The sequence below is a fragment of the Festucalex cinctus genome, chromosome 21 (genome assembly GCF_051991245.1).
Source record: "Festucalex cinctus isolate MCC-2025b chromosome 21, RoL_Fcin_1.0, whole genome shotgun sequence".
NCBI lineage: Eukaryota > Metazoa > Chordata > Actinopteri > Syngnathiformes > Syngnathidae > Festucalex > Festucalex cinctus.
This window is the reverse complement of record NC_135431.1, coordinates 12,722,893-12,746,396: the sequence shown is the minus strand read 5'-3', so window position 1 is coordinate 12,746,396 and position 23,504 is coordinate 12,722,893. Positions and strand designations below refer to the sequence as shown.

Below are 23,504 nucleotides of genomic sequence, written 5' to 3'. Positions count from 1 at the left end.
CCCAAAATGGATGGTACATATATATATATATATATATATATATATATATATATATATATATATATATATATATATATATATATATATATATATATATATATATATATATATTGAATGCATTGTTATGTGTGCGTGAGTTAGATGAATGAGTGTTGCAGTACACGGTGACTGTCGCGCGGGGGCGCCTCTGAAGTGCACCCGACCGTCGCCTGTTTCTCTTTTCCCTCCCTGTGTCTCTCCATCCGTGTGCGGTTCTTCTCCGCAGTCTCCTTCTCATCCCGCCCGGCCGCCGACACTCTGTTCCCGGCGCACACACCCAGCAACCCGCCGCTGTACGGAGCTCGCGTCCCTTCCTACGGCAGCAGGTAAGACGACACATTTGCTCTTATTATTTTTTTTTTATAAAGTATATGTGTGTGTGTTTTAAACAATATATACATTATTGATGTATACTGCCAGGAATAGTAACACACTATTTTTTTTTATTTTTTATTTTTTACACTGGACTCGCGTTGCATCCCCTTGCACTCACCGGACAAAACATTAGGTACACCTAATTCACAAACTGGTGACAAATTCTACCTTTAAAAACACGATGACAATATTTATTAGGCTATGTTTATTATGGTCAGCCATCTTTTTAGGTTTATTTTTTGGTCATTTAGCTATACATTTGGGGGGGGGGGGGGTCAAAATATTAGGAACAGGTTTCTCAGCATTCTGTTTGAAAAACAACACCCATGTAAAGATCATATTTAAATTTGGTATTATCATTAATTTAGCATTGTGTGTATTATTGGGGTTGGTGCAGGCTACAGCTGCAATGTTTAAATGAGCTAACAAAAACATTAGAAACACCTCTGCACTACTGTAAATGTTGAATGTATAGCAAAAATGTAAGAATTATTATTAGCACTTTATACCAGGTATCAGTATCGGGCCGATACCCAGCCTTTTTTCAAGGTATCGCTATGACGGCCGATACTGTGGGCATTTTACGATCAGGAACTAGGAATTAGAAGAACAGAAAATTGCCATTAATTTCGTGCAAATTTTAGTGGAAATGCTATGTCGGGTTCATTACTTAAAAATATTTGTGATTAGTTTTCCGGGGACATTTTTTGCGTAGTATCAAAAGTGCTAGTGCATGGTGGTCATTAGACCTTACATGGTGTTCACCTTCTACAATCAGGGATTCCATTATTGTTTTCAAAGAATATACAAAACAAGCTATTGTCAAATAGACACCAAATAACTGAACTAAAAACAGAGAATTACTATTGTTACAAATTCTGATTTGAGTAGGCTATGAGGAGTACCTAATGAAGTGACTACATTGTGTTTACCATATAGGTGTGTATGGAATTATGGAATTCTGTGCACATATGTGCATCAGCAGTCCTGAGCTTGCATGTTGTGCATACTTGTGAGTGCGTGTATGTCTATGTTGTTTTCTGTGTGTGTCATCCCCGGTCTGGCCTCCCCGTCCCAGAGCACAGCAGCATGTGAATGGCGGCGGAAAGCGTCCGAGTTGTCCGGGAGGAGGAAGAGGAGGGGGCAGTGCAGCCGCCAGAGCTCCCGGCACGCAGTCAGAGCCACGTCCAATTCCCACCCCGCCTTCTGTCGCACACGCGCAGCCTCAGCCACACGCACTTCGGCGCGCCCTCGCAGAAGAAACGCACCTGTCGTCTCACCCACAGTCTCTCCGCCATGGCCCGCAGGGACAACGGCGCCCAGGGGGGCCTGGCTGCAGCGGCAAAGATGCTCAAGCCCACCGAGACGCTGTTAGCTGCGAAAGTACCTCAGCAGGTAAGATTTGTGACATCTCCTCAGGTGGTGTTTGGATGGGGAAAACGATTGCTTGTATGCAATTAAAGACCTTGTAAAGTGAATTAGGATTTCATTTTATATTCTATTTAATATATTTTAAAATACATAAAGATTTAATTTTGCATTATACATGTTTGAAGTGCATATTGGAACTATATGTTTTGATTGTCTTGTTTATTTTAACAGCTGCCTGAAATAAATGAATAAATGAAATGAATTAATTGAAATATTTGCTGGAAACATGCAAAGACTATATAATACTCAATAGTGGAGATGTGACAGCTAAAGAGTTTTTCAATAACTTTCTTGGGTCTAGTTCCCCCACTACCTAAGAACTTTCTACTGTAGCTATCTATGCCTACACTATGAAAATGCATCATCCCTCCTGAGAGTCCACTGGCGTGGAGCGCCTCATTGTCAACCTCGAGTGCACGCATGACATTGAGAAAAAAGATGGGACAATAAGAAGGCGTTTTTTTTATTTTTTATTTTTTTATTTATTTATTTTTTAAGTGACATCAATCGTGTGACCAGGGATTCAAGCTGGCGTGGCCTCTTTAGAGCGCCTCGTTGTTGGCTGTGAGTGTGCGCATGTCACACAGAGACCTAAGTAAGAGCGAGAAGAGGCCCTTTTCTTTTTTTTAAGTCTGATTTGAAAGCCACCGTATAGAACAGGGATTCAAAGCGCCATGGCTGTTTTAGAGCGCCCCGTTGTTGGCTGTGAGTGTGTACATGTCACATAGAAAATTTTAATTAATATATTTATTTATGTGTATGTATGTATGTATATATGTATTTATTTATTTTTTAAGTACAGTTTAACAGCCAAACCATGAAATTGTCCCTAGGTGTGATTGTGGGTGTGAATGCTTGTTTGTCTGTGTGTGTCCTGGATTGGGCTGGCAACCAGTTCAGGGTGTGTCCGAAGCCAGCTGGGATAGGGTCCAGCAACCCCGCTACCCTTGTGAGTAGTTCAGAAAATGGATGGATGGAGTTTAACAGCCAGCATGTGGACCAGGGATCTGAACTTATGTGGCTGCTTTAGAGCGCCTCATTGTCATGACATGGGAAAGCCACCAGAGGCTTTAAACAGATTCATTTTCAACATACAAACTTGGCATGCTTGTTAGCAACACTCGTCTTTGTGGTGTGCATAATTTAGAAACCACAGTTCAAGTGTTCTTGTGTTTGGTTCTGGTTGTTCCTGTTCCTGCGCCTTCCATTTCTATCATTGAAGCGACATGACTCACATAATGTGCCATCATCATCTTTTATAGTGCTGTTTTTGTGTTTGTGTGTTTTTTTTAGTCACTTCCTGAGAGTGTGTTATTGCCTCATTCCATTTTTTTGTTCTGTGCAGTTAGTCTGTAGTTTTTTGGACTAATTTTCTTAGTGTTGGATCTAGTGTTGTTCCGATACCGTTTTTTGGATCCCAATACCGATACCCAGCTTTGCAGTATCGGCCGATACCGATACCATACCGATACTTTAATTTATTTTTTTCCTCAACATGAAAAAGCTGCCCTGCCACTGGTTCAGAGCAGTCAAGGGCCAATAGGATATCTTAGATCGGCATGCAGTGAACATGTCACATATCAGTGAATGTTGTGCACCAGCAAGACACAAGATGCTGCATCCAAAATCCTATATTAGCTTTGGAATTAATGGTATCGGCATGTTACTTGTGAGTAGTCACCGATACCGATACCACTGTTTTTATGCAGTATCAGCACCTCTGCCGATACCAGTATCGGTATCGGAACAACACTGGCTTCCTTTTTTGTGTGTGTCTGATTCGTGTTCCTGCATCAGTTTTATCTAAATGGGAATCATTTGCGCTACATTGCAAGTGACTTCTGTACATTTCAAAATAATCGCATAAATTCCACATTATAGCGGCCACACAGCCTTCAATCTAATCATCGACATCATTTAGTTTTGCTCATAATCCATAATCTGTCTTGTAAATCCTGACCCCACTTTAAAATTTATGTATGAATCCATTTGAACATCTTATTTCCTTTTTAGGAACTGATCAGCTCAGCATTTTGGCTCATCTTAAAAAGTCTTTAGGATCACTGCTTTTAGCAGCATAAATCATCTGATCGGAACACCCCAAATACATTCAAAAATGCTGCAACCACCATAAAAAAAATAAAAAAACAACAACAACAAGACGCACGTGTACCGAATGAAGTGTATGTTGATGTTGACACGTGCTGAGCGATGCCGTTTTTTTCCTCGCGAATAACATTAGGCGGGACATCCTGTTTTATCCCCTTTGATGATAGCGGGAGAGTCGAGAAGGAAAGAATAAGAAAGGCTACAGAGAAGAGTGAGAGAAGAGTTCACAGCATATTTTTGCACATCATCAGTCGGCAAAAACACTTTGATTTCCTCTCCAATTAGCCGTAATTGCAGCGAGAGCCTCAGTCTTTACTTACCTCTGACCCCACTCGTCTTGAGGTGGAATAATTACACGCCTCCCTCCTGCTAATTGTCGCTCCTCGGGCCCTTCATGTTTTGACAGGGAGGCCGTAATGACAGCGTTACGCTCTGAGATGTGGTCGCTTTGGTGTTTGGGCTTTTGGGTCACATGGACCCTCTTATTCAGCACTTAAGATGGCCTCAAACTCAACAATTCATTTTTAGCATAACAAGTGAAAATTAGACTTTTTTTTGTTTTGTTTTTTTGGCTGCTGACATTTCTAGACTGACAGATAACTACCGAAATGAATTGTACATATTGAATTGCACCTGTTGTAACCATGCGGAGGCGTCTTTGGGTTAGTTACTCATCATTTCATCAACATCTTTCTGGGAATTCTAAAAATAAAATCAAAAATTGCACCATCCATTATTCAACATGGCGGACGTGTCGTTGAAAATAGAAACACAGCAGGAAGGAAATTGCGTCAAACTTGACTCGCAAACAGTTACGTTATAGTTAAATGAATGACGAATTGTGACCCCAAGAAAGTAACGTTAAAAAGTTTTGGGACATTGTAACTAACAAATAATAATAATTAGGGATGTTCGATACCACTTTTTTTCAGACCGATACAGATACCGATACTCAGACCCTCAGTACTCACCAATACCGATACCATCTGCCGATACCAGTAGTACATTTTGACAAATAAAAAAAATCACTAAAAGATATTTTTAAACAAATATATTTCCTTTAATTTTGACAAAAAAACAGCACAGTCACTCATCAAAAGTCTTAACGCTCAAAATAAAACACAAAAATCCTCTTTTAGTTTAAGATTCACAATTTTGAAGTATTTCCAAACCGGTGAAGTTTTGGTGAAAAACTTCTGCAAGCTAGCGGCAGTTACAGGCAAGGAGGACTCACTTAACGTCTTCTCCCTCTGCCATCGGTCGCTTGTACTCGTCTGCGTCATGAGTACTCGAGTACTTGAAAAAAAGGCTGGTATCGGCCCGATATGATACCTGGTATCGGTACTTGCCCATCCCTAATAATAATTAAAACTTGGTTTGCAATGTCAAATAATCTTAATAATTTTAGCGTAATATGTATGATCAAAGTGCAGTGTTTACTGTTCCCTGAATGCCTTAGGCTTCTTATATGAAAAATAAAAATAAACAGAGCAAACGGGATAAATCAATAGACACTTCACCGCCTTGTTATTTACATGATGTCTTTCCACACCATCATCATTTTCACTTCCGCAACCTCAGCCCGACCCGAACATCTCGACACTTTCGAACCTTTAAATGCGGATGCTGCACTTACAATCGAAACCAAATCTCCCGAATCGTGGGCACGCTCTCCTCACGAAAGTCTGCTTGGCGCTTTTTTTCCGCAAATAGGATATGCTAATTGAACGCTCCTGTGGCGGACCGCAAATGTGCCAGACTATTGTCATGAACGCGGAAGTGTGGTGGTGGACCCAAATGCAGGAGGCGGACGAGTCAGAGGTGCGAAAAAAGAAGTAAAATTTAATCCAACAAAACCAAAGTAGCAAACAGGGCTTGGTGACAACGAATACAAAAATACCAGAGGGAAAACTATACAGGAGCAGACGAAAACACTGGCAACATGAACGTGGGGAAACAAGAATAATGAACCGACAAACACTGACACGAAAACCGATAAGTAAATACACACACTAATTACACACGACGAGACACAGCTGGGCAAGACACAAGTGGAAGGGGTTGCTGATTGGATGGCACATGAGGATGGGCAGGTAAACACAGGTGGACATGGAAAGGCTTAACGATACTAGGGAAAACCAGGAAATCAAAACATGACAAACTAAAAACCCAACAAAAACAAAGCAAAACCCACCCTAAACAGAACCAAAACATGACAACTATAAACTTGTCATACTGCTGCAAAAGCCAAACCCACTGTGAAAACTGAAAAGTGCAAATAAAATAACTAATTAATTGATTGCCTGAGCCCTTGTGATGTCATTTTCAGTCGACAGCAAGTTGCAAAATGTGTTTTTAAAGGTTCTAATTGTACGTGAAAAATAATGAAAGTATCAAATTAATTACAGGCAAAATATTAACTTTTTATTAGAATGGGCTAAATAAGTGAAGTGAAGTATATGTAATTTAATTGTTTTAATTATTTTAAATTGTATTAATTTAATCTTTTTTTCCCTCCCTTTTTCCTGTTAGACCGACCTGAGTCAGAAGCTATCGGTGTGCAACAAGCTGTGTTTCGCAATCGGCGGCGTCCCCAAGGAGGTTGCAGCCAGTGCCACCGCCTTCTTCCTGCAGATTTACCTGCTGGACGTTGCCCAGGTGAGCCAGAATGTCAGCGGGTCATCTTGAAGATAACCTGACCATCCCAGTCAAAATGTGCCCCATGCAGATCAGCGCCTTCCAAGCCTCCATGGTGCTGTTTATAGGGAAGGCCTGGGGAGCTGTGGTGGATCCTGTGGTGGGCTTCTTCATCAATAAGACCAAGTGGACCAGAATTGGTAGACTCATGCCTTGGTGAGCCCCCATTTCCAAGGAAACGCCACACTATTACCTCCACCAGTCAGCTTATGTTTACATACACAAGAGGGATGACTCCAAATCATTTTGGTAAGATAATAAATGCAAAATTTATAGAGTACATATAAATAAAAAATAGTGAAATAATGTAAATAAAATTGGTAATTGTTATGCTAGGCATCATCTTAGGTCTAGGGCACAATCATAACTGCCCCATTGGCCAATGAAAAATAATCCATATCTTCAACCAGTCAAAAAATGTTGACTGTTGCCAGGCAGAGTTTGTGGGGGCACACTCACAACTGCCCCAAAGAGCCACGCCCACTCAGCAATGTGACTGTTCTTGTGCTGAATTCGAGGCTGGTCGAAAGTTCATTTATAAATATTCAACATAACTTCACATAATGCAAAGTACGTGACAGTATGCCGCAATCTCCCTGCGTGAAATTTTACGGTGAACTACTGAACTGTATGGAATGCTTATGAAATAATATAAAAACAATAAATGAAGCAAAATTACGAGAAGGTAAGTTTGCTGGGGTTCAAAAATTAGTTTTAAGAACCAAAATAAAAAAACAATTTACCATTATACACCATTTTGGTTGCTTACTTTCGCCTCGAACACTTTCAGGTCGGAACTCGGAAAAACCAACTCGGATATAGCCGACTTCCGACAATCCTCGAATGCAGCATAATAGCATAGAAGCAAAACCAGCAGGACAGAAAGTCAGACCAGTCAAAAATACAGCAAAAAATTGCAGCTTGTTGCTGGCAGAGTTCGAAGGGCACATTCCTAACTGCCCTGAACATCCATACGAAGTCACGCCGCTCAAGAAATTCAATCAAAATTTGTAGTTGTTATGGGGGCAGAATTTGCAGGGCATAATGAGAAATGCATAATACTAACCGTAATCACAAAAATGTGATTAATGACAATTAATTGAGATTGATTACGGAAAGATTTGCAAATAATTCTTTTTTAAAAAATTAATCGCTTGACCGCACTAGAAGTTAGATGAAAATTACCCCAAAACACTTACGTTTACATCTACACGTTACACTTTTGGAGACACCTTTGGAGACAGTACCAACATAGGCAAATAATTATGGAAAAAAACAGGTTCATGTGGTTTTTTTTTTTTGTTTGTTTCATGAAATGTCAACAAAAATCCTTCGCCTGTGGCTAATGGCATTTTAATTGCGCTCTTCCCGACACACCCTTGCACCGAAAGGCCACATTTAAATCACGCTTCATTTCAGCTTTGGGCAACATCTACTACCACCAGGACATTTTTATTTATTTTTTGCTCTTTAGCATCCCGGATTTACTCGCGTCAGGCTTTTACTGCGGTGATGATGGACTTAAGAAGCGAGCTGCTGTAATTACACAGACACACTTTAATGCTGTTTGTGCATTATAGGTCTAAGATCACACACATACTGTATAAGAAAAAAAAAAAAAAAAAAGCTTGGAAGAGGTCCAAGTAACAGTAGCAGACTGAAGCTCAGGCTCAGTTTTAACCACCTTGCCTGATTTGGGAGAATGTGGACCAGTTTGTTTCCGGAGTCTGCTGCGGTACACGCGGCGTCTTTTGATACGCCGCCAGACAGGAAGCGCGTTTCCCTTCTCGCTCGTCTCGTCAACCAGGAGCCGTAAATAGGCAAGTGCAAGTTTATGAGGCAAGCGTGGTAATGATCTGTTCCTGGGTCAAACTGTCACTATCATGGTAGACATTTTCAAGTTCCTTGAAATACCAAGTAAAAGTTCCTGCAACTTTTGGGAAAGTAGCCCTTTGCGTTACCTTTAAATCCCCTCTGTTGCTTTGCTTCTCATCCAATTAACTCAGTTTAAATAAGCCCAATAACAAGCATGATTGTCTTCTTATCAGCTGGATGCCACGTAGCAAGTGAGTCTTTTGCGCGCCACCTTGCAGCTCATTCTCATTCACGAACCCTTTCATGGCCCACCGGTGGACTCCCCGTCTCACCCCTCTGGTTCCCCCCCTCCTCTAATAGTGCAGCACCAGCGTTGTGCGGCGTCTTTTGTTATCGCAAACAATCGGGAGGAGAGCGGAGCAACACAGCCGGACGCTACCAGAAACCACTCGGCCTCTCGCTCTTTATTATTCCTGTTCCTGCGTCACGGGGTCAGAGGTTGCTTGTTTTTTGGCACAGTCACCTAAGTACCGTCACATTTTTTCTTTCTGTCCTTTCAAAATATAGCTAGACCCGGATAATACAAGGAAAAATAATTCAGGGTAACATTATTCCATGCTTGGAGGAGTTTGGGGAGGTTTGGAAGAACAAGTTCATCAGATACGGGTATTAAAATGGAAATAAAATGAAAAAAAAAAAAAAAAATTAAAATTAAAATAATAACAATAAAATGTAAAAGGCGTGATTCTTCTTTTTTATTTTTTAAAATTAATTTCCCTAGTTTTACATTTCCGTCCTCTTGTTGCTAGGCAAAGTTTGTAGGGCACACTCATAAGTGCCCCATAGGCCAATGACAATGGGGGCAGTTGTAGCTATTATAACTATCTCTTGGCAAATGTATGTATTATACAACAAGGTTTACACAGACGGCTTAGCAAGCGTAGTAAAGTGACCTCGATCTGACGTTACATAATGGATTAAAACAGACAGTTTGATTGGCGGCTACGGTTAAAATGGTGTCCCAAACCCGCTTCGCTCCCCCTGCAGGATGTTGGGCAGTACGCCGTTCCTGGTGGTATCCTACTTCTACCTCTGGTACGTGCCCCACTTCGTCACCGGGAGATTCGTGTGGTACCTCGGCTTCTACTGCCTCTACCAGACCCTCATCACAGTGAGTACCATACTCACTAAATTCACCATTTCCACTACCACAAACGTACTTGTTTTATTTGATTACGCCATTAATCGATGCAATAATCGGTAGATAATTTATTCCATTGTCAGTTTTTCAAAAAGTTCCTTAATTTGATTTATTTTTAATATTACATTTCACGCCTTTGCCTTACAGCTACATTGTCCTATTTTTTCCTCACCAACTCACCATTTAAATGTCACTTATCATGGGATGAAAGTTGCAGGTGAAAGTTGACAGGAGGAGTAATCACATTTGGGAATTACCCTCCCGCTTCAGCAAGACATCAGACATTAGAGCCAGGGTGGTCTTTCGGCGCGCCGCCCCCCTCAAAGGGAAAGTGCAGCTATTCCTGGCGCCTTTTGTCATCAGGCGCCATTCATCTCTTTTTGGCCTGTGATAGCGTGCTACGCTAACGGAATGAATGGGGAGCCGTCGTAGATATTGTTTAATTATCAGGGTTCATGATCTGACATAGGAGGGAAAATAAATCAAATTCTTGTGATATTATGATATTTCATAAATTTGCTACCTCAAAAGTATTTCAGCATTCTAACCTGCTTCTATTTGTTCTCTGACAGTGCTACCACGTGCCTTATTCGGCTCTCACCATGTTCCTGAGCACCGACCAGCGGGAGCGCGACTCAGCCACCGCCTACCGTAAGCTCCTTCCTGACGCTTCCTGTCAATCATTTGTTGATCATTTGGGAATGATGAAATAATTGTGATTCCATCAGGAATGACTCTGGAGGTGTTGGGCACCCTGGCCGGCGCCGCCATCCAAGGCCAGATCGTGGCCAGTGCTCACAGACTCAAACACTGCCAACACAACACCACCATGAATGCATTCAACAGCAGTGGGGGGGCGGAGGTGGTCCGGAGTTTGGTGCGCTCTGAGGAATATCTGTCACATGCTGTAAGGAAAAACAACATTCCGGAACTGAAGAATGCTTTTAGTGTAGAAATTGTGTGTGGATGTTGAAGAGCAACCGGAACTGAAATACAGTGGAATTGTTGAAAAGTTGAAGCAGGAGTAAAGTTCAATAATTGTTGCTGTCGGGCAGAAACCTGACATCTTCAAAATTCCTATTTCCTGTCAGTTGTGTTTGCGTAATAGGTGGAAATTAATCTGCACACAAACCTATACCTTTGTGGGTCAGCGATTCCTTCTCATTATAGCAATCCATTTGACATCCACTTGATCAATTTGCAGTTAGAGTAAAGATGCTATCATCTAGTTGTGTCTGACAGACACACGTGCAGGCAGCTTTTGTCGGTAATATTAGTGTTTGTGTGACACTGCAGGGTGGAAAAGTAATGTGACAGGTCGCATGTTGGGATTTTGGTTTTTGGCCGCCGCTATTTGGGCCTGGCTTGTTCTTTCCGACACATTTTGGGTAAAGCCTCCTCGTGGTTTGGGCACAGGCAAATAATGACGGCGGGAAAGGGGAACAAACAAACAGCAGAGGCGCTATTTCTGGTGTCTGACTTGCTGTCCATGTTTGCTCACTACTGTATTTTGCAAGGGGAAAGTAACACAACTAGCCAACAAGGCGGTGGGAGGAATTAGGATATATATTTTGCTTAGGATATTATGATTAAAATGGAGGAAATGATGGCGTCTTGCTGTTTTTCTGGTTCCAGAAGGAAGTTTACATGATTGCTGCTGGTGTCATTGGGGGAATCTTCCTTGTCTGCACTGTGGTCATGTTCTTGGGAGTCAAAGAGAAAGATGGTGAGGCCTTCGCAACTAACCAACTAACTAACTAACTAACTAACTAACTAACTAACTAACTAACTAACTAACTAACTAACTAACTAACTAACTAACTAACTAACTAACTAACTAACTAACTAACTAACTATCCATCCATTTTATTGACCTCTTCTTCCTCACAAGGTTCGCAGTGGGTGCTGGAGCCTATCTCAGCTGGCTTTGGGCAGTAGGCGGGGTACACTCTGGACGGGTTGCCAGCCAATCGCTAACTAACTAACTAACTAACTAACTAACTAACTAACTAACTAACTAACTAACTAACTAACTAACTAACTATACTATACTATACTATATTATCCCAGAAAAACAATTAATGAACCAGCTAGCCTGCTAAAAAGTAGCTGACTAACTACCTAAACAGCTAGCTAGCTTGCTAGCTAACTAGCTAAGCAGCTAAGTAAAAACAACAACAAGAAAAAACAAAAAAAACGTATAAATACGCCTTTGGGACACTTAAAATATTTAAAATAGAATATATTTATATGTCTTGGGGAGCAAATTAGTTAATTAAAAAAAAAAAAAAGGTCGATCACGGGAACAAAAAGGGTTGAGCTTATAACATTATGCCATTATTTATTCATTTGTCAAGTTAGACTTCAAAGGAATTCTGTTTTTTGTTTAATTTCTACATTCAAATAATTATAATGTGTGGCATCTTTGAATGAACTTTGAGTATTGGGCAGAGTGTCCTCTTTTTTTGGAAATTAAAATATGGTCAATAAAGATGAAGCATGGACATGAGAAAAACGTTGAAAGAAAAGTCAATAAAAGGTGTGTTCATCATCAGAACTATATAAAGTATATTTAGGGAACAGTAGCGTAGCAGTCAGTGGTAAATCCTGGTGGTTTTGTCAAGCATCAAACGAAGGCAAACATTTCTAAGAAGTCACCTTGAAACTCCTCAGGTAGTTTCTGTATAACTCAGATGAAAAGCACTCTATTTTGTCAAGGAAAATGTTATATTCGGCAACAAGACATATGGATTTAAAAGGATGCATTTTGCTTAGACTAGTTTCCTACATACAGCAAATATATGTTGGCATTTAAACACTATATTTAGCTACAAAAGTGTAACGTTTGTACACATATGCCAAATGTCCACATGGTTTCCTGATTCTTGTCTAGATCCCTATGCACCGAAGACAGACAAGCAGATTCCGTTCCACCGCGGCTTCATCATGGTGATGCGTCACGGGCCGTACCTCATCCTCACCGCCGCCTTCCTCTTCATCTTGGTGGCCATTCAGGTAAAAACACAGCCAGCCCGATCGATGCTAATGCATCCCGGCCCGGTCGGCGGATCAATGGAGAGCGAGCCCGCTCTCTATTTCTGTTACGTTTGGTGCGGTCGGCCGGTATCTTGTGTGACTTCTGGTTGCTTGTTGTGTGCAGCTGGTGCAGAACAATTTTGTCCTCTTCTGCACGTACGCGGCCAACCTGAGGGAACATTTCCAGAATATCGTGCTGACTATATTGGTGAGTTGAGAGTTTCGTTTTGCCTTAAAGGACTGAAACACTATGTTGCTGCAAAGTCTGCAATAGTTGACACAAAAAATTGAGATTTGGCACAAAAAAGGTAACTTTGGTCAGGAAGTGTCAGTTCTCATTCAGAAAGTCAATAGTTTGGCAGCAAAAGTGTATTATCTGTGCACAAAAACAATGATTGAAACTGAACGACTAAAGACTTTTATTTTGAAATTCTTCAGTCTTGAGTTTTGTGGACAAAAATTTAATTGATGACAAAAAGTTGTATATTGGAAAATATACTGCCCTACATCACGAGATTTACATTCCAGACCACTATGTAAATTATGAAATGAAAATCACTTTCTGTAGGCGTAAAAAGCAGGATTACATAGAATGACATTCAATAATTTTCAACAAAAATTAGGCTGCGAATTTTGTCATTACGTGGCTTGTTTCCCAAGTGAATCCAACATTTTGGACACTAACCTGCAATATTTCTGAACAAAAAGTCTATGGTTGACATTGAGCGCGTTGACATTTTCAGTTTGGACGTTGGAAAGCGTCTATTAAATCCTGTTTATTCTTCCCCAAATGGGCCTTGGCGGAGGTTTGACTTCCTCCAGACTTGGAATGAAACTCAATGGAGAATTCAGCCCAAAAAAAATTGTTACTTATGTATCTCAATTCAATTTCCCTAACTAATAAAGTACATAACTAAGTAGTAGTTTTGAAACTTGCCATTGTGACTTTGGTGTGTCATATCTGTTATTTATAGTAGTAGTTTATGTTGTTGCTTGCATGTGTTATATACATTGTGTGCTCTCAGGTGTCTGCAGTTGTAAGCATCCCACTGTGGCAGTGGTTCCTGCAGAAGTTTGGGAAGAAGACAGCAGCTTTTTGCGGCATCACGGTGAGTCTATCCCGACATTTGTGTCATCATTATTATGGCTATTAATACAGCTCTGCTATTTGGAAATGATGGTGTCATTTTTCAACATGATGTAACAAAAGACTCATTCGAGGTCCATCTTGTCTCTCCAGTGGATTATGCCCTTCACAATGATGCTGGTGTTCATCCCCAACGTGGTGGTGGCATACGTGGTCGCCGTGTCCTCCGGGCTCAGCGTGGCCGCCTCGCTCCTTCTACCCTGGTGAGACTCCATTATCGTGGCACATTACCTCCGTCAAGGCCGCCATTCTTACAACTAATACGACGGCAGGTCCATGCTTCCCGACGTGGTGGACGACTTCCGGCTGGCCAACCCGTACTGCAAAGGCCATGAGGCTATCTTCTACTCTTTCTACGTTTTCTTCACCAAGTTCGCCGCCGCCGTCTCGCTGGGCGTGTCCACTCTGTGCCTGCAGTAAGTCGCCATCACTCACATCCAGTTCCATTAGAGCCACAGAAGTAGACTGTAATGTCAAATTTGATGACTCGCCAACATACAAGGAAGGTTTCAAATTCCAATCCGCCAAAACACACAGGAAGTCCTCCATGTTGGTTTGAAGCGGACATTTTAGGGTAAATCTTGAAGCCAGTTTCACTTCGGAACAGGAAATTTGATAGGCATGTCTTTCATCTGTAGGCCCACAAAAAGTCTCAAAGCCGATCATTTTGTGTGTGCTTAGATTCGCAGGGTACGACAACGGCGCCTGCAAGCAGCCAGCGGCTGTAGTGTACACGCTCAAATTGCTCATCGGCGCCGCCCCAGTGGCCTTCATCATCACAGGCCTCATGATCCTGCTCCTGTACCCCATCACGGAAAAGGTGCGACTGCGCAATAAGCTACAGCTGGATGAGCTGCGGTGAGTCACAATCACATTTCTCTTAGAAACATGAAATTTGGTCGGCATGTCTGTCACGAGTAGACCTGCAAAAAAAAAAAAAAGTTTCAAGAAACAATGCCAGAAAAGACACAGGTGGTTGGTTAGAAGCCGCCATCTTGGGGTCAATTTTTGAACATTTTCAGGGGTCCTTCAAAAACAAACTCATCCTAGAAATGTTGTATATATGTATGTTTATTGAACAGTTGGAAAAATACTTGCAAGCATATGTATAATAGAAGTAATTGTTTAAGTTTGAAATTTCAAAAATGTCATTTTCCTATTTTTTTTTCTCTCTCTAATAAAACACAGGAAACAAAGCAGAACTTCAGATGACTTGGGTGTGATGTGAAGTGGAAAAAAAAAATCCAAACGACAGGCACGTATTCCAGCGGTGTATGCTGGGAAGTTGGTGGCATTGGTGTATATTACACTAAGACTTGATTTGTTTTTACCGTGAACATTTTTTGTTTCAACATGTACTGTATAGCCATGATATTATAAGATTATTTATACAAATGAATGTATATCAGGGTTTTATTTCCTGCTCCTCTTTCCATGCTGTGTCTAGTTGCTCTGCAACAATGTTATTTATTATTTATGATTCACGTGAGAAAATGGCGACACGGTAGGGGTTGATGTTGTGTTACTTTGCTGAGGGAGTGAGATGAGGACAGTAAAGAAAAAGCCACAAAACTTTAAAAAAATAATAATTCTTTTTTTTTTTTTTTTTTAAGATTGTTGTGATTTCCTGTAGCGTTCTTAAACTACTTAAATGTGTGTGTTGCTCCCTCTATAGGTAGGATGTGATATTAAACCTGCTCAAAAGGGAAATTTTGTACAATCTGGAAGCCCCCCCATCCCCCCCCCCCCCCCCCCAATTTTATTTATTCCCGTTACATAAGTTAACGGACAGTTATCGTGGATTTCTGACAATATGAATATATTTGGTGCTGAGACAATCAGATAGTGTGGTGTACATGTGTCGGATAAAATCTCGGGATTGAGATAGTGTACATGCCAATCTGATTATTAATCTGTTGCCATGAGTCCTGCAATAAAATCTCCCTTCATGATGATCCGCAATGTTTTTTTTCTCAAGTGTGTGTGAGATGAGGTTGGTTTTGGAATCACTCCCTTATACCGTATAGCACTGCAATGAGCTATGACACTGTTGCAATCCAGAATCAATATTTATAAGAAAACAATTTAAATGAAGTACTCTCTAGAGATACTGAATATTAAAAGTATTTTAATGTGTGGACAAACAGTTGGCCTATTTTGATCTGACCAACCATTCAGAAGCTGGGAAATGATAATGTCATGTCACGTGTCAGCATTTCCGATTCTGTCGAAAGTAAACTACATATCCCATCGTGCCATTCGCCCATTGCCATAGTAGCAGGAAGCCAAGTAGGCGATTAGCAACATCAATGGACAACAAGATTCGATTATTCACCGGCGGGACGCAGCCTACTTCTGTCGGCCCGTTTGCCGTCAACGAAGCCGAGCAAGTCGAGACGCGGCCAGGGAATAGGCCGAGCCCGAGGGAGCTCCATGTGACCGGGACGGCGGAGGTTAGCTACCCGGCCGACAGAGCGTCGGTGCGTCTCAGCGTGGGCAACAACAAAACGACAGTCAACGAGGTCACCAGCAGCGTGTCACGGCGGCTGGAATACATTTTGCAAGCCGTCAGGTGAGAGTTTTTATTTGTTATTTTTATTTTTTTAACATTTTGTTCCAAGTTACTCGTTTCGAATGCTAATTCTGCCTTAGTTTAGGTTAGATTAATTTAGCTGCATGAAAAGTGCAGATAACTTAATTCTAGAATGATAAAAGTTTGCATCAAATTAATACATTAGCCTAACGTTGAGTCTTGTGTGTTTTTTTGTTGTTGTACTAAATATCCTTGGTAATGAATGAATTATGAAATGAAACAATGGGGGAAAAAAACTACCCAAGAATTAGTTTTCTTCTTATGTTAACTCAGGCTTTTTATGATAATAAAATCTGGATGGATGGATGGTTATTTGTCTTTTTTTTTTTTTTGGTAAACTTCGTCCACCGAGGTTGAAAAAAAAAAAGAAGTAACAAGCCTATCCTAACAGTTAGGAGTAGAAAGTACACATTTACATTTGGATTGATTGTTCTACTGTCTACTTTATGATGAACCCATGTGACATAAATTTTAATGTTTTTGATGACTAGACAGCATGGGGTCAGAGAAGAAGACATCACTGTGAGAAAATTCCTCCACCGGGACCAAGAAGTGTATCACATGAATGCAGAGGTAGACTATGTGTTACAGATCCACAGTAGTTTGTATTTTTTTGACCTTATTTAGCTACATGAGAGGGTCAACACAGTCTGGGTAAGTTTGGTCTTTTTATTTTTTATTTTTAGGCTGTTGGGCAATGATATTTGCATTGCTTTACTTCTCCACTAAGGAGAGGTTCTTTAATGCAGCCATTTGAATGCAAGGAACCACATATGGCACAATTTCAAATCATCTTTCACCATGAAATAAATAGCCTTCCCCCAAAAAATGACAGCAAAATTAGTTTTTAATGAGAAAAATGGCTCTCTATAATATTGTATTGAGTATGTGTGGTATGAAAAATGGACCACTGTCATCAGATTGTGCAAGCCTACCTAATCTTGTTTCTGATTGATGGATCTTGTTTTTGTAGGTGACCGTCACCTTCTCTGACTTTGACCAAATGGAGCATGCGTGCAGTGTCCTGCTGGAGAAATTGGACAGGAGCGTCTCAGTGGGACAGCCTCGATTTTTCCACAGCGCAGAATGCTTGAACCGTGTCAGGTAAACACACCTTTTTTTTTTTTTTTGCCTCATTTTAACACATGAATTTTATCTCCAGTGGTGGCTAAAGTAATCACACTCTGTATTTCTGATATTGTTAGCATAATTGCTGTAGCCACGTGTTAAGAAAAAATACCAATTTTCTTGCTAAAGTTTTTGTTTTCTCTTTACGTGTATAGATTCTCAGTCATCCAGAACACTGTAACTTGGGTAACATTTTAAAAAATGAGACCAAAATAATATAATAAATTAAAAAAAACATTAATGTGACCTATAAACCGTACAATTCACTTTAAAAAATGAAGTATTTTTGAGAGGGTAAGTAAAAATCAACAGTGGATCGCTGCAAAATCCGCATTATTACCCTAAGAAATTATTCTTCCACCACCGTTTGAAACTGTGTGTGCATGTAGGCAAAGTGCATGTGTATCAGCGGTGGAGAATGCCCAGCAGAAGGCCAGCAGAATCAGCCAGCTACTGGGCCAAAGCCTGGGGGCGCCCACCCTGGTGCGAGAGGACGAGACGCGGGAGTGGAGGAGCCACGGCGAGGATGATGAGGAAGAGGATGGTGGTGGAGGGAGGCGGGGCCAAGAGGCCGCCTCCACCCAAGTCACCCCTCTTCCCCGCATCCCCAGCGTCACTGCCTCCTCGCGGGTTTCCGTCTACTTCCGGATGCGTGACGGAAACAGGAAGAAATACTAACAAAATAAAAAATGTTCTGTCTTAAAGGTAAGAATAAAAGGGATATTTATAGTTATACATGCATGCCCATTACTTTTTTCTTTCTTAGGTATTTGGTCGATAGTGAGTTAAGTCAGAAACATCCCTTACGACAGACGGCAGTTCACTGTGTTATAATTTATTTGAAGTCACACATTCATAATTATACATTCAAAGCTGTACATGTACAGAACTGTGCAAAAGTCAAGCGACATCATTTTGAGATGATGCTATTCTCAGCAGCTTCTAAAGGAGGTAACAGCTGCCATTAAAACGAAATTAATATGCCCCCCTAAATTGATGGCTTGTGTCATAATGCAGTGTACTCTCCAAAGTCAAAATGACTATCATGTGGAATAGTTCATTATCGAAAATTAAAATAAAAAAATGAATGAATAAATAAATCTAAATATTGGCTGTTAACCCTCCTGAATGTTGTGGGTTGAGATATGACTTTAAATATTTTTTTTTTGACACATTTGAAAAATGATTTCTTTAAATTAAAACTTAAGTGGCATTTTTTTTATTAAAAAAAAAAAACGTTGAATTCATGTTGTTTGAACATACAGCATATCACATTGACCCAAGAGCATTTTTGGCAATACACATTGATTTTAACATGCAACAGTGGTCAACATATTTGGCCTCCCTAAACCACTGTTCATCTAATAACTGTTTTTTGATGGCACCCTGGAATGGATGAGTTCTATTTTCCTGAGTTCCTATTTCGAGGTCCCACTGATTTTTTTTTTTTTTTTTTTTATGACAAAATGGCTGCTGTTTGACGAAAGTGGTGATGGTGGCCAAGACTTACACACAGTACCGTGTCACACAATACATTCAAGTTAGCTGCTGCTCTTGCGGAATCATCACGATCAAACGTCTTCGACATCATCGCGTTCCATCGTCGGCAAGGTCGTCCTCGGGGAAAATCTCTTTTAGCCACGGAAGAGGCAAAAAGCGATCGCCGTCAAAATGAGTGAAGTACTTGTCCAAGCTGGCAATGTTCGGCTGAAAGCACATCACAATCAATAGAACACAAAATGAGTTTGTTTGTGTGGTGATGTTTGTGCACCTACTTTTTTTCCAGTGATGCGCTTGAGTTGAGTCTGAGGCATGTAGGCCACGAGTATATGGTTCGGTAAAGGCCCAGCGAACAGAACTTTGTAATGAGGAGTCTTCTCTGATGTAGCACCCTAATGGACATCCAAATATACCATATCACATCATCATATCAAATGTGACAAAATATTCAAAATGCCAGTCAAAAAAAAAAAAGTAGATAAGTACCTTTTTATTCAATAGTTTTGCTCCTCCCACATATTTCAAACACATTTAAACTCAGTAAAACACACATTTTAAAGTATTCCTTAGCATCTGATATTTTAGCATCACTGTGGGGGGGGGAGTCTTTTTTTTTTTTTTTTTTTACTTGCACTGTTCTCCAAATAAGATCAAGGTCTGATCGCTTCAATCTATCGGTTACTCTCAATCCAAGTTTACTGTAAATTTGACACTGAAAACAAGAATAAATATTGTATATTTAAACACCAAAATGTGACAAAAGTCAGTTAGCTTAATGCTAACATAATTCGAAACGCCGTCCGGCGTCAATGACGTAAGCTACTCTCAGGCGAACACCCCCATGTAGCATAGCTTCATTAGCAAATTAGCTATAGACTCGAATTTTAGATTAGATTCTTGGCAAACATTTTTATTGAGCCACAACTACATTCATCTGCTCAAACATCTGCTACTAATAAAATGTTTGACAACACTTGTAAGTTGTAAAGTTTCTCCAAATAAGATCAAAGTATAATTGCTTCAATCGATCTGTTACTCTCAATCCAAGTTTAATATAAATTTGACACTGAAAACAAGAATAAATTATGTATATTTAATAGGGATGTAACGATATCCAAACATCACAATATGATATTATCACGATATGAAGGTCACGATACGATAATTATCACGATATTGTGGGTGGGTTGGCGATATTAAAAAAAAAAAAAAAAAATCATAATGGTGTACTTTTGTATATAACAGCAATGCATATAAACCACCTACAATCTCTAATAACAATATTGAGCCACTTAATTGCTAATGCAAGCACACATTGATCGCTTCACAAGCAAATTAGGTTCCCCTTCATCTGACAATTAGCATAATTTTAAACATAGAAAGCCAAAACAGCCCTAATGAAAATTAAATTGCACTAATAAAGTAGCCACTAGAGGGTGCTAGAACTGCACAAATGGAAATCAACCTGACTTTTTTAACAGATGTGTTGCTTTTAAATATTGTGAACATGACGACGACGATATTGTGGCAGTTTTAATATCACGATATCACGGTATTGCCCTTATCGTTACATCCCTAATATTTAAACACCAAAATGTTAAGTTAACCTAGACATATAATTACATCTGACAAAAGTCTGTTAGCTTAATGCTAACATAATTCGAAACGCGGCGTCAATGACGTAAGTTACTCTCAGCCAATCACCTCCGTGCAACAAAGCTTCATTAGCAAATTCGTTAAAGACTCAAATTTTACATTAACTTTTTGGCAAACATATTTGATCATATTCATCCATTATAAACATCTGCTACTAATAAAATGCTTTGACAACTTGTAAGTTGTAAAGAAGGGTGTTTATCATTTCCCAGTTCACAACAAATGCAGCATAAACGTGGCTTTGGATGCAAAATTGCAAATATGCTAATGCTATTTAGCTAATTTGGCTGTGGTTTCAAAATGTTTTTTCTTTCTCAGTTGTCACGCCGACCGACCTGCATTCTGTTGTTCATCCTCTCCTTCCACTCGGCGGGGGCCTTCATCTCCGTGTCCCAGCTCACCACCACGCCGATCCGGTGGCCCTTGCGCTCCATCACGACCTCGCCCACCCGAAGGAAAACGTAAGGCGGCCGCGGACTGCGCACTGCCTTCGATGCTGTGGTGACAAAAACACAAAACCTTTTTTACGAGTTGAATTTGTTCCATGAACATAAAAAAAAAAACTTGTAAATCAAGATACTACTTCATGAGCGCAAACCTCCAAAAAATCCCTGGTCGTTGTCAAGCATCATGGTTTCTATGGTGACCTCATTGCCCTCCTCATCCGTGTCCAGACCGAGCACAGACCTTCATGAAAAGACAGGGAGGTGAGTTCAGGTGCGGTGGGAAACTAGCACGCTTCTCAAGAGTTGAGAAATGTGTGCTGTTCCTCAAAATTACTCACAAGATTGTGGAAAGCTGCTGCCTGCTCCACTCTTTCCACACAGAAACGCTCAGGTAAGAACTGCTCCAGTTTTTCCACACCCGAATCAACCTTGAACGCAACACTGCGCCACTTAGTAAAGTATTGGTAATACCTCGGCCAAGCAATGTCAGCTTTTGAGGTGGTATTCCGTCAAAAAAAACTATCAAGATCTATGTAAGGGAAGTACAAATAAATGCTATTTGAACTTGTCACTGTTCTTATTTATGTCTTGTACTTTTTTTGTTGTTGTTTTTTTAATGTCTGCTCTGGTGTATTCGGGAAACCGGTACAGGCAGCTCTTGAAAAGGAAACACTAGTAATCAGGAAGTCGTTATATAGTTGCGCTGGTAATCTCTCGCTCTCCATTTTTTTTTTTTTAACTACACCACTGAGGTAAATTTAAACACTAAAAATAAATCAATACAAGCTTATTTAAAGTATTTCGTACTGTGCTGAGGCGTGGAGGCGCTGCTCTTCTGTGTGGCCGATCCATTTGTGGATAAGGTACTGAGCCGGGAAGGCCGACAGCAGGAGCACCAGTTGCACTGCCGCAGACAACGTCAGCTGAGGCATCACCCACTAGATGAAAAATAATTGTAACGCTTAAATCGCGTTGACATACAAAAATGCAATACCGTATAACAGCACAACTGCCATGTACATCATCTGGAGCAGTTCACGATATCATGTAATACTTGTATATATAATTTTATATAACAATATGACATGACTAAAACAGAAATAAAATACATCATACTCAAAAAACATGCTTTATATTGTATTAATGTAGGCAGATTGATATTCAGATTAGAAAGGCATGGCAACACACAGACTAAAATCTGATGGCCACATTTGATTTTATTTTGACCTGATTATTTTTATGAAATATTTCATTAATTAATTGTAAGTAAATACAAAAATAATTCAAAAAAATACATGTTTACACATTTTTTATTTATTTTAATAATAAAAGGTTAATTAATTGTAAAGAATTTAATTATAAATAAAACAATGACAATTCATTATAATTCTGTTTTAATTAAAACACTTTTTTTTTTTTTTCTTTAACCCAAAATCCAATGCACGCCTCTGGTTTAGGCCTTGCTGACCCTGACTGCTCACCACTGGTCAAAACCACTTGTAAGGAAGTTTGGTGAATTGTGGTGCTCACCTCGTTTTGACTTTGAATCTCCTTTTTCTTTTGCTTTCTTTCTGGTGTACTGTTGATACGACTTCTCCACGACTATGGCCACCTGTCTGTTGACATGCCATGAGTGGGCGGACACGTAAAGCCAAAACACAGTTGAAGTTTCAGCCAATCGCGGCGGCCCACGGTACTAACACGTGACCCCCAGGTCGGCGGAGAGCCACGTCAGAGTTTAAAGGAGGAAAAAAAAAAAAGTAAACCGGCAAATAAATGGAACATAGAAAATTATTAGATGACAATTAGCGACGGTATTGTACGTCAACGGCGCCGCCATATTGAATGTTTGATTTCGCCTGTAAACGAATTTAGTGTAAGGACTGGACGTCATAAATGGGCTCCGTGAATCTGAATAATTTCCCATATTTAAATATTTGCTATCCTATTAACAGTGAGTTTCATATTATGCATTGACGGCACAACATTCATGACAACATAAATGAAATGAATGAGAGCAAAAATAATAAAATATATATACTTGTTTTAGATGATTTCCCGATGATTAAATTAAAGAATAAACATCTCATTGTTTTTTGTTTTGTCTTTTTAAACAATGTTTTTGGTCCTTGCTACGTGAATATCCTAAACATATAATCAGCATTTATATTCATTAGACCCCAAAATTACATAATGCCGTTTTTGTGCCTGTGTTAAAAGTCACGAAACAAACAGAACCAAACAATGGAACAACTTTTTTTCTTAAAATGACAACTTCTTAAAAAATAAAATAATAAATACATAATAAAAAAAAAAAAATGCAATAATTTT

General features: G+C 40.0%; 3 protein-coding genes across 4 annotated transcripts; 2 read left to right on the top strand and 1 right to left on the bottom strand.

The window, feature by feature from the left end:
- The first annotated feature begins 218 nt into the window (after nucleotides 1-218).
- mfsd2b (MFSD2 lysolipid transporter B, sphingolipid) lies at nucleotides 219-15,579 on the top strand. Of its 2 annotated transcripts, none has more exons than XM_077510787.1 (15): nucleotides 219-365; nucleotides 1,493-1,809; nucleotides 6,487-6,612; nucleotides 6,683-6,807; nucleotides 9,514-9,637; nucleotides 10,240-10,318; nucleotides 10,396-10,574; nucleotides 11,306-11,393; nucleotides 12,561-12,682; nucleotides 12,828-12,911; nucleotides 13,729-13,812; nucleotides 13,944-14,053; nucleotides 14,123-14,266; nucleotides 14,532-14,708; nucleotides 15,039-15,579. In XM_077510787.1, the coding sequence occupies exons 2-15, from the start codon at nucleotides 1,510-1,512 to the stop codon at nucleotides 15,076-15,078; spliced, it is 1,782 nt and encodes a 593-aa protein (XP_077366913.1). In that variant the 5' UTR covers nucleotides 219-365; nucleotides 1,493-1,509; the 3' UTR covers nucleotides 15,079-15,579. The 2 variants fall into 2 exon arrangements, with proteins under 2 accessions (XP_077366913.1, XP_077366912.1); XM_077510786.1 differs by having other exon boundaries at nucleotides 11,303-11,393.
- Nucleotides 15,580-16,098: 519 nt separating this feature from the next.
- irak1bp1 (interleukin-1 receptor-associated kinase 1 binding protein 1) lies at nucleotides 16,099-21,742 on the top strand. Its single transcript, XM_077510619.1, has 5 exons — nucleotides 16,099-16,422; nucleotides 16,935-17,016; nucleotides 17,417-17,547; nucleotides 17,961-18,276; nucleotides 21,046-21,742. Exons 1-4 carry the CDS (start codon nucleotides 16,160-16,162, stop codon nucleotides 18,247-18,249), a joined length of 765 nt encoding a protein of 254 aa, XP_077366745.1. The 5' UTR covers nucleotides 16,099-16,159; the 3' UTR covers nucleotides 18,250-18,276; nucleotides 21,046-21,742.
- On the bottom strand, nucleotides 18,391-22,909 carry LOC144010332 (uncharacterized). The gene is made up of 7 exons (XM_077510620.1): nucleotides 22,704-22,909; nucleotides 21,981-22,111; nucleotides 21,512-21,601; nucleotides 21,326-21,414; nucleotides 21,063-21,223; nucleotides 19,347-19,463; nucleotides 18,391-19,278 (listed from the first exon to the last, which is right to left on the bottom strand). The coding sequence occupies exons 2-7, from the start codon at nucleotides 22,103-22,105 to the stop codon at nucleotides 19,159-19,161; spliced, it is 702 nt and encodes a 233-aa protein (XP_077366746.1). The 5' UTR covers nucleotides 22,106-22,111; nucleotides 22,704-22,909; the 3' UTR covers nucleotides 18,391-19,158.
- Between the last annotated feature and the right edge of the window lie 595 nt (nucleotides 22,910-23,504).

What these genes read in the sequence shown, in the direction of transcription:
- mfsd2b (XM_077510786.1), top strand. Translation starts at nt 1,510, where the DNA reads ATGGCGGCGGAAAGCGTCCGAGTTGTCCGGGAGGAGGAAGAGGAGGGG. An exon ending in GGGAGTCAAAGAGAAAGATG is followed by an intron (nt 11,394 to 12,560) that starts GTGAGGCCTTCG and finishes ATTCTTGTCTAG; the next exon opens with ATCCCTATGCACCGAAGACA. An exon ending in CTACAGCTGGATGAGCTGCG is followed by an intron (nt 14,709 to 15,038) that starts GTGAGTCACAAT and finishes AATAAAACACAG; the next exon opens with GAAACAAAGCAGAACTTCAG.
- irak1bp1 (XM_077510619.1), top strand. Translation starts at nt 16,160, where the DNA reads ATGGACAACAAGATTCGATTATTCACCGGCGGGACGCAGCCTACTTCT. An exon ending in TACATTTTGCAAGCCGTCAG is followed by an intron (nt 16,423 to 16,934) that starts GTGAGAGTTTTT and finishes TTTGATGACTAG; the next exon opens with ACAGCATGGGGTCAGAGAAG. An exon ending in TGTATCACATGAATGCAGAG is followed by an intron (nt 17,017 to 17,416) that starts GTAGACTATGTG and finishes TTGTTTTTGTAG; the next exon opens with GTGACCGTCACCTTCTCTGA.
- LOC144010332 (XM_077510620.1), bottom strand. Translation starts at nt 22,105, where the DNA reads ATGCCTCAGCTGACGTTGTCTGCGGCAGTGCAACTGGTGCTCCTGCTG. An exon ending in CGCCTCCACGCCTCAGCACA is followed by an intron (nt 21,602 to 21,980) that starts GTACGAAATACT and finishes GTTGCGTTCAAG; the next exon opens with GTTGATTCGGGTGTGGAAAA. An exon ending in AGCGCATCACTGGAAAAAAA is followed by an intron (nt 19,279 to 19,346) that starts GTAGGTGCACAA and finishes ATGTGCTTTCAG; the next exon opens with CCGAACATTGCCAGCTTGGA.